The sequence below is a fragment of the Plutella xylostella genome, chromosome 28 (assembly GCF_932276165.1).
Source record: "Plutella xylostella chromosome 28, ilPluXylo3.1, whole genome shotgun sequence".
In the NCBI taxonomy this organism is placed as follows: domain Eukaryota; kingdom Metazoa; phylum Arthropoda; class Insecta; order Lepidoptera; family Plutellidae; genus Plutella; species Plutella xylostella.
This window is the reverse complement of record NC_064008.1, coordinates 4,668,422-4,678,513: the sequence shown is the minus strand read 5'-3', so window position 1 is coordinate 4,678,513 and position 10,092 is coordinate 4,668,422. Positions and strand designations below refer to the sequence as shown.

At 40.2% G+C, this 10,092-nt stretch overlaps 2 protein-coding genes across 2 annotated transcripts in view; one reads left to right on the top strand and one right to left on the bottom strand.

Annotated features, from left to right (window-relative positions):
• The first annotated feature begins 618 nt into the window (after window positions 1-618).
• On the top strand, window positions 619-3,013 carry LOC105384832 (heme oxygenase 1). Its single transcript, XM_011555116.3, has 4 exons — window positions 619-836; window positions 1,010-1,142; window positions 1,414-1,625; window positions 2,299-3,013. Exons 1-4 carry the CDS (start codon window positions 740-742, stop codon window positions 2,583-2,585), a joined length of 729 nt encoding a protein of 242 aa, XP_011553418.3. The 5' UTR covers window positions 619-739; the 3' UTR covers window positions 2,586-3,013.
• Window positions 3,014-3,141: 128 nt separating this feature from the next.
• The window catches only part of LOC105394337, a 61,957-nt gene continuing 55,006 nt past the window's right edge, over window positions 3,142-10,092 (bottom strand). The window contains exons 63-70 of the mRNA XM_048631179.1: window positions 9,851-9,975; window positions 7,538-7,732; window positions 6,767-6,888; window positions 5,812-5,960; window positions 5,039-5,150; window positions 4,559-4,690; window positions 3,775-3,923; window positions 3,142-3,374 (exon numbers count right to left, since the gene is read on the bottom strand). Of these exons, the coding sequence (XP_048487136.1) occupies window positions 3,291-3,374; window positions 3,775-3,923; window positions 4,559-4,690; window positions 5,039-5,150; window positions 5,812-5,960; window positions 6,767-6,888; window positions 7,538-7,732; window positions 9,851-9,975 (1,068 nt within the window). The 3' untranslated portion in view covers window positions 3,142-3,290. The remainder of the gene's footprint in view (window positions 3,375-3,774; window positions 3,924-4,558; window positions 4,691-5,038; window positions 5,151-5,811; window positions 5,961-6,766; window positions 6,889-7,537; window positions 7,733-9,850; window positions 9,976-10,092) is intronic.

Genomic DNA, 10,092 nt, shown 5'->3' with positions numbered 1-10,092 from the left:
TACACAACGACCCAGTATTTATATACGATAAACTAGCAAATTTGTCTTTTTTTCTATTTACAACCATCGACAGGCAACCATTTACTTATACCGGAAAACCGGAAATATGAAAAAAATTACAAAACGACACAGATTAATATTGGATTCTTGACTCAGAATCGGTGACTCAACCATGAAATATTAAATTATAGAGATTCCGTTTATTTTTTTGGTTCCCAAGCCAATTCCAATATAATTTGTATAAATGCGTATACGAAGTGTACTGGCAGCTTACATCTTGCAGACAATCCAATCTATCTTTATTCATCTAAAGCTGCGTACACACCGGGCCAACGAACGCCCAACGAACGCCAACGGTTATCCCAACGATGGATATTTATCATACATAATACAGGGCAGATTGCAGCAACGAAGGCCAACGAAATCCGTTCGTTGGCCTTCGTTGGCCCGGTGTGTACCTACGCAGCTTAACACTGCATACATAATTTTAACCTGAAAGTTGGGAAAAGAACGGGTCTTTTGATTCAGATGACGACAAATCTATCAAGGCCGTTATTATTCTGAGAAGACGTTCATAGATGGACCATAGACAGACTATACGTCAAAAATGACATTTATCATGTCATAACAATAGCAGCTGATCGTGGCCGGCTGGACTTTCTTTCTTTATCAAATTAGCATTATCATTCCTGCAGTTTCCAGTATTATCCTATTGTAACAACACGTACCCACCGCTGCAATGGCTGAACAAGATTTATTCACAACCCGCATGCGGGCCGCGACGCGGAAAATTCACAACTTGAGTGATACTCTGGTGAACGCCAAATTTGCAATTTGTGAGTTTCATTGTGTAATTTATTCATTGTTTGTCTTGTGTATAATACAATATACTGCCCGAAAAAAAACATTATGACACGAGTACAGAAGGATAAAATACTTACGTGTAAAATAGTACTAGTTTTTAAAAATAGTTGAACTAAATTTTTGTATGAAACACTTTATTTTTCAGCACTAAGGGACGAGGAAGTATGGGGCAAGGGTCTGTTCGTGTTCTACCATGTGTTTGCGTATCTGGAAGACGCGCGGGCGCGCCTCGACCTCCCTGAGTTCAACAGCCTGTTTTGTAACAAAGTTCTGTTCAGGCAAGTGCTATAATTTTCCCCATTTTATTCATTCATAGATGGTGGCTGCAGAATTCAATGGTTTGTTAGTTCACTGCCACTTACATTAAATATCTACACCTGAAAGCATATTTTCAGAAATAAATCTTAATAATAATTGTAATACATTACCAAGACAGTTTTTTTGTCAGTTTCACAACTCAAGTCAAGTTGCCTTCAAGTCGATTTAGAAGATTTAAAAGAATCTGTGCATTAACATTCTATAACATCAAAAAACTCACTCAACCCACAGGAAGTCAGCATTCGAAGAAGACCTCCGTCACTACCTGGGCGAGGACTTCCAGTCACTGCCCAAGTCTCCGGCTCTGGAGAACTACCTGCAACACCTGAGGGACCTGGAGCGGGACAGCCCGGCGCTGCTGATGGCTTATGTGTACCATCTGTATCTGGGGCTGCTGAGCGGAGGACAGATCCTGTCTAAGAAGAGGAAAATGTTTGGCGACAGTGAGTATATAATAATATAATGGAAGTTGAACTGGATATTGGGTATGTGTGGTGTTAGGAATTTCACAAATATCAATCTGGCCACTGAAGACTCATATCTCCTAATACTGGACTGTTCCCATAGGTAGTATGCTAATATCCTTTAGCAAGAGGCATAATTATGCAGGCTATAACTTGAAATCAACCATACAGTAAACTTACCATGTGGAACGAAGCATAGAGTACCTACATATTGTTACCTATTTAATTATGAGGATGTTGATTAAATAACTTTTGTAATCTCAATCTCAGTGTCTTGAACTTTTCACCTTTCATGATAACATTGTGCAGTAACAACAGTAATTTAAGATAATCTACCTCATTTTAATAACTAATAAAAAACCTGGCCTAAGTTTTTGGTGTTACTACGAAATCCATGTATAGTGCGACAAACTTATCTGTTCCGGTGAGAGCGAACTAAATTGATCCACATCTCATTACTTACTAATGAATTGTATATTGTTAAAGATTAGATGAGTTTATTAAAACCGCACGAGCAAATTAACAATACGAGCAAACATAAAATCTTATAAAATGAAGAAATATTAGACATTTATGTGAACTCTCACCGGAACAGATAAGTTTGTGGCACTGTATCTTGTTGTTTCTAAATCAAAACCCATTCCTATTCCAGAAAACAATTCCACTAACGAATACAAAGACAAAGTGACAGACTTCACGGGTTCTGATATCTCACAAATAAAGAACGACTTCAAAGCGGCCATGAACAAAATAGCGGAATCGATGTCAGCCGAAGAACAGGACGCCTTTATCGAAGAGAGCAATCGCGTGTTTCTCATGAACAATCTGATTGTCAACTCTGTGGAAGGTCAGAATAAGGTTCTTTATAACTTGATGATGAAGACCACTGCTGTTATTTTGGCTGGTGTTGCTGTGTATTTTGCTTATAAAATGAAGTAAATAGTAATTAATTTGTTTTCTTAATGTAGTAAGCACATTTTGTTCTTATGTTATGTTAGTAGTTTTCACTAAATATCTTGTTAGGTATGCTTTTTAGCGCAGTTTTAGGATTAGGTTATGGCTGTGCAATATGTTTATATAAGGAGGAAGAAATTAAAATTTATGTAGAGATTATAAGTTTGTAGGTATTTGCTAGGAATCCACATCATACATAAAATCTCAAATAAATAACACTGTAGGATTTGACTTAGGTAAAAAATGCTTAATAAGTAAAAAGTTGTGTGTTGTTATTAGATACCTATGTAGAAAAGAAGCCATTTGTTTGCGAACACAATATAATATTTGTGTAAATTATTTAAGTTAGATACTTAATCGTGTCATGTACTTCATAAGCATTATCTTCTTCCAAAGTTTAATAAAGACTGTAATTAAATTCCTCTTTAATTTTACCTAATCGTATCACCAAATCCGATTACTCAATAGTTACTCAAGATAAATGAACTGAAGTTAAAAAGGTTATCTTTTACTATAAGGTGTATGATAAAAAGTTTATACATGTGACAAAAATAATTTATTAAAAGCGATAAGCTTAGTCAGTTAATAAAAACATTTTGCATACTACATTACTAAAGTATTATGTACATTCGATGTCTATTCTAAGATTGTTTATTTCTTATCTTATACTTAATATTTATTGCTAATGCATTATGGCAGCGGTAGTGTGGGTGGTTCCATCGCCATATCTATTAATTCTTCGATGTCTTCGGAATCCCAAAATGAGAGCTCCATCTGAAAATAATTTAATCAGTTAATACAGAAATTAGTTCCCATTTACATAAATGATAATAGATTCCGTTTGCCTCTGTAATTCCTCTCATGTATTTTCTATCAAAAGTTTAATGATTGGATCCGCTAGATGTGCCACTTTGTATGCAAAATAATGGTATAACGCTCGCATATAAAGAAACCATATGAAAATGGCGGACAGACTCATGCATCTCGCCGCTCTATGGCACTCTTTTCTTCAACTACATCACTATGAAACAGACGAAAATTTTATTTTCTCATTTTGTTTCGCTTCGAGAGCGAGTGCAATAGATAACTTTTGTCACGTCTTGACGAACGCGTCTTGCGCCCCGTGCTAGGCCTTCAGGTGTCGTCATAGACTAGGAGTAAAGAAGCGACTCACGGCGGGTTGTTGCACGCAGTGCAGGGCTGTCTCGCGACACTCGCAGCGCTGGGGGGCGGCCCGCGGGTCGACCCTGCCCCCCAGGACTGTGGACAGGCGGCGCGCCGTCGCCCGGTCGCCGGCTAGCTTACGCGCCGTGAATATTGTACCTGAAGGGGAGAAACACGATTATAGTAAACAAAATAATAACCCCCTTATTCATAAAAAAGTAACAGGGCGCTTTAGCTACTGAACTGTTGTATCACTCTCTAACAGAGACAAATTTGTTATTTGACAGAAAGGGACAAAACAGTTCAATAGCTAAAGCGTCCAGTAACTTTTTTATGAATAAGGGGGTGTGTATTTATAAGTTAAAACTGGTCACACTGAAAAACAACAAAAGTAATGACGTTACCGTTGTATCAATGATACTTTTTCAGTGTGCAGTGACCAGACTTATTTTGGGTTAATTATATTAAATTGTTGTCACTTTATGACAAGAAAATAGTGTAGGCAAGCCTATTTCACACTATCGGCTATATTTACGTTGAGACAATAATTTATATATTGTTAGGGACAGCTCGTTAGAGTCTTGACAAGAAAGTAAGCTTCACTTGATACCTTGAGTGTGATGAAAGACCCGCGAGTGTGATGAGTGTACAAACCGTAGCTATGGCCATCAAGGTAACTACACAAGCCAAACTAATTATTGGACTTATCGCTACTGTGGTTAAATTCACGTGAGTGTAATGTAGGTCCCGTGAATATGTTGAAACTCCGGTAACCGTGATGAATGTCTACATACCGTTGCTCTCCATAGCCAGCGACATGCACAGGCCAAGTTTGTCTTTGGGCAGCTTCACTTGTTTCCTGAGGCCGGCGTCTCCGACTAGATTCTCATAGTCTTTGTTGGTGTAGGCGAGGCGGCTGTCCACACCTGGGGTTGGGATTTGAAGGTGGTTTAGTTTAGTTGTGAAGGGGATATCGATAGGTTGTTTATTTATACTATTGATGTATATTTTATTGATTGGAAAATAACAATGCATGTGCTGTGTGACACACACCATTATACACATCACACAGTATATGCATAAGACCTTATTTTTCCTAGCATAAGACGTTATTTAGATCAGATTTTGTTCTAATATTTGTGAAGATGTTAGAATCTGCACCTAGTTCATTTGAAATTGTAACTTTGTAGCGACTTCCGGCGCCATAAAAAATCGTGCTTAGATTTTACGGTCTACTTCTTCTATTCCTTCAGTATATTAACAAAACAACTTACCGAACAAATACTTGGCGGCGCGTTTCTTGGACAGCATGAAGTCCTCGTCCATCAGAATGTGCAGAGTGATCGAGTTCTCCAGCAGATTGTGGTATATCGTCGAGTAGTCCAACTGTAATAGACATAAGAGGTTATTTATTTACTATTTTATTTACTTATTTTAAGAATTTTTGCATGTGTTTCTAGGCAATAAATACCACGTGCTGTTACGGTGATGGAAAACATCGTGAGGAAACCTGCATATCTAGATTCTAGATTTGTATCCTAAGTGCATTGTACTTATGCTAAAACAGCGATATGGTTCGCAACCTATCACGTGAGTACAAATGTGCTGCGAAAAGTAGGTGGCTCGCTTGTGACTACCCCATCGGGGATTACAGTCGTGAGTGCATATGTAGCTATGTATGTTTCTAGGCCTACCCAAGGAACACTACAGCATCCTGTCTTATGCCTTATTTTTCTGTGCTGGACTGTATAATGCGCGCAAATAAGAAAGTAATATGAAAATGGCGGAAGTTACAGAAGTGGAAATAGGAAAGAGAGTTTAAATCGGACATTGCACCTCGTCAAGGCACCAGTCTGAGCGTTAACTTGATGAGGATTAACTTCTACATCTAGCCTTTTCGTGACACTTAGGTACTTACTAATTTCTCGTCTCTGGCTGTGGAAAAGCTCCCAAAATCCGAGTGTTCTTAGTCATCTTTCATGAAAATTTATGCAGTAAAATATGATTAAATAACGTTATTTAATTATAGTATTTTAGTGCATCTTACCCTCATAAACCTGATATCACATCTAGTGCAAGGCATCAGTATGAGCGTCTTGGGCACGCCGGCACGGAACGGCAACGTGGCGGCGGCGGAGAGCGCGGCGAACATGTCTGCACGAGCGGTGTTGTTGGTGCGCGACTGGTCTTGTTTCTCTGTGGAGGTTACATTGATAAAATTATACAGGGTGTACTGATATAATTTATTTACTTATTTATTTATTTGAAGACGAACAAATGATACAATTTTGTAACTTGTTATTAGAAAATAGAAAGAAAGAAAGAAAGAAAATTTATTTATTTCTTACACACACAGAAACAACACATACATTTAGAAGAAAAGGTTAAAAAGTAAACAAAAAAAATAAGTTATTAAAAGCATGTATGTTGCTTCTCGGTGCTGAAATGGGTTCTAGTTCAGCTTGATGCTATGGCAGGTATGCTAAACCACACCATAGCGCTGGTTTTCAACTAGAACCCTTGGGTGAAGTCACGGACTGACTTGACTGACTGACTCAAAAAAACATAACATAAAAAAAAATGACAAACAGAATAAAAAACAGTTACATATACTTATATGCTTAAAACAAAGCGTCTCGGTTGTCGCGACGAAACCATAAAACTTAAAATTGGGTCAAAGGGGTACGATAATGGTAATTAATAATGGTAATTAATAAGGGTAAAATAATGGTAATTACCTAAGTAAGTATATAGAAAGAGGTTTTACCCGGGCCCGATTCATAGCCGGTGCAAATATTTGAGTGCTAAATTGCAATACTCTCAACATAGACCAAAAGTAGCACTTACTTGCCATTTTTTGTAAATAATGGAACCAGCAATTTACACATATTATGATGATTTAATTAAATAAATATAACGAACTTATCGAAGTGATCCGCGATTCGCGGGGTCTGTGAATATCATGTAGCTAACCTATGAAGCACTTTACTTCAACAACTCACCAATGACGAAGTTGTCGAAGTGTTGCGCGATCTGCGTGGCGTCCGTGAACACCCTGTTGTTGACGTACAGCAAGCGCGGCTTCTTGTACACGCCGCGCCCGCCGAAACCGACTATCGCGTATCTGTAGGAGACAGTCGACGGGTTAAGAGATTATAGTGTAAAGGGGATGATAATGTAGGTGGAAATAGCAAATTATTTATTTATATGAAAAAAAAATGAAAAATGAAAAAATGTTTATTTAACCAAAAAAATTACACAGGTTATCTTAATAAATGTTATGCATATAAAACAGTTTTAAATTATTTGGACCAGATTAAAAAACTATGGTAGTTGGGGTTCTCACACTAGGCTAAGCCTGTGCCGTGAGTAGCCAGTAGGCAGAAAGATATTATACTTATTAATTATTGATAGCTTTTGCCGCCTGTGGGAATTCCGGGATACTAAGTAGCCTATGTGTTAATCCAGGATGAAAGCTGACTACATGAGAAATTTCATAAAAATTTGTCCATTCGTTATCTCGTAAAAAAGTAACAAACATCCATTCGTCCGTCCATACTTAAAACTTTTACGTTAATAATATTAGCAGGATAGCATGGAAGTCATCCACCATATACCTAGTTAGTTCGTTTTCCACGATCGTTTTCACCGACAGCAAACTATCCTGTAGTAATCCATGACACGAATGTCTGACCCTGGGCGGGATTTGAACCCGCAACCCTGTTATATAGAAGCAGTTAACGACTAAAATGTTGACGTATGCAATAACTTACCTATTATCAGACAACCCATTGCTCTGCAGCTTGCTATCAAAAGCCTCGATAAACAGGTCGATATTCTTGTTCTTCCGTAGGTTCTTGTTGCAGAATTGCGCCTCTATGACAAACACCACGTCAGTGGACGCGGGCACGTGGTCCAGCTTGTAGAATGACCCCTCTTCTATTGTGTCGCCTTCTGGGGTGGTGCATCTGTGGGGGAAGTTAACAGTTGTAGTGGGAGAAATGAGGATAAATATTTCGAAAATTAAGAGAAACGTGTTATCGATAAACTCGTTTAACGCACGTTCCACGAATCACAGCGCTAAGTTTATACCAAACCACGACATACCGACGTTTATCTACGTAGATAGCAGACCCGACACGTTCTACAGGATGTTGCAAAAAGGGTACTCTAAGACGAAACCTACGCAACATTTTATATCTGATTTCATTCCCGCGCATAGATATAACATGCTGCACACGTACGTTTCATCTCAGTATACCATTTTGCAACATCCTGTATACAACACTCACGTGGCGCATATCTCGGGTATATGCACGGGCGCGTGCGTGAGCTCGCACAGCTGTAGATAGCAACACACTGTATAGCAACACCCTGTATAGCAACACACTGTATAGCAACACACTGTATAGCAACACCCTGTATAGCAACACCCTGTATAGCAACACCCTGTATAGCAACACACTGTATAGCAACACCCTGTATAGCAACACCCTGTATAGCAACACCCTGTATAGCAACACCCTGTATAGCAACATCCTGTATAGCAACACCCTGTATAGCAACACACTGTATAGCAACATCCTGTATAGCAACACCCTGTATGTAACACTCACGTGGCGCATATCTCGGGTATATGCACGGGCGCGTGCGTGAGCTCGCACAGCTGTAGATAGCAACACACTGTATAGCAACACCCTGTATAGCAACACACTGTATAGCAACACCCTGTATACAACACTCACGTGGCGCATATCTCGGGTATATGCACGGGCGCGTGCGTGAGCTCGCACAGCTGTAGATAGCAACACACTGTATAGCAACACCCTGTATAGCAACACCCTGTATAGCAACACCCTGTATAGCAACACACTGTATAGCAACACCCTGTATAGCAACACCCTGTATAGCAACACCCTGTATAGCAACACACTGTATAGCAACACCCTGTATAGCAACACCCTGTATAGCAACACCCTGTATAGCAACACACTGTATAGCAACACCCTGTATAGCAACACACTGTATAGCAACACCCTGTATACAACACTCACGTGGCGCATATCTCGGGTATATGCACGGGCGCGTGCGTGAGCTCGCACAGCTGTAGATAGCAACACACTGTATAGCAACACCCTGTATAGCAACACCCTGTATAGCAACACCCTGTATAGCAACACACTGTATAGCAACACCCTGTATAGCAACACCCTGTATAGCAACACCCTGTATAGCAACACACTGTATAGCAACACCCTGTATAGCAACACACTGTATAGCAACACCCTGTATAGCAACACACTGTATAGCAACACCCTGTATAGCAACACCCTGTATAGCAACACCCTGTATAGCAACACACTGTATAGCAACACCCTGTATAGCAACACACTGTATAGCAACACACTGTATAGCAACACCCTGTATACAACACTCACGTGGCGCATATCTCGGGTATATGCACGGGCGCGTGCGTGAGCTCGCACAGCTGTAGATAGCAACACACTGTATAGCAACACCCTGTATAGCAACACCCTGTATAGCAACACCCTGTATAGCAACACCCTGTATAGCAACACCCTGTATAGCAACACCCTGTATAGCAACACCCTGTATAGCAACACCCTGTATAGCAACACCCTGTATAGCAACACCCTGTATAGCAACACCCTGTATAGCAACATCCTGTATAGCAACACCCTGTATAGCAACACACTGTATAGCAACACCCTGTATAGCAACACCCTGTATAGCAACACCCTGTATAGCAACACCCTGTATAGCAACACCCTGTATAGCAACACCCTGTATAGCAACACCCTGTATAGCAACACCCTGTATAGCAACACCCTGTATGTAACACTCACGTGGCGCATATCTCGGGTATATGGACGGGCGCGTGCGTGTGTTTTAATGTAAGTCGATTTCATTGTTGCGACGAGTCCGACACACGCATTCGCACTCAAAGTAAGTCAATCCGCCGCCGCGTCCAATCACGTCGCACCTACGCCCCATTGCTGTATCTCATTTTTTTGTTAGCGCGATTCCTTCCGTCTTAGAAAATAAGATCCATTATAGCAACTCACGTGGCGCATATCTCGGGTATGTGCACGGGCGCGTGCGTCTGCTCGCACAGCTGTAGATAGGCGGCGGCGAGCGAGCACGCGTCCACGCCCGACACGCACGAGAGGAAGAACGGCGTCGCGTTTATCTGTGGATTGAGGAGAATGTGGATGTTTATTAGTCTTCAGGATCAATTTTGATGAAATTTTGTATCTATATGAGGGGGACATCCTGGATATATGTAGGCTACTTTTTATCATGGTAT

Bases quoted from the DNA above. Each gene is read 5' to 3' on its own strand.
- LOC105384832 (XM_011555116.3), top strand. From the start codon at position 740: ATGGCTGAACAAGATTTATTCACAACCCGCATGCGGGCCGCGACGCGG. The intron at 1,143-1,413 runs GCAAGTGCTATA...CTCAACCCACAG, and splicing joins TGTAACAAAGTTCTGTTCAG to GAAGTCAGCATTCGAAGAAG. The intron at 1,626-2,298 runs GTGAGTATATAA...TTCCTATTCCAG, and splicing joins GAGGAAAATGTTTGGCGACA to AAAACAATTCCACTAACGAA.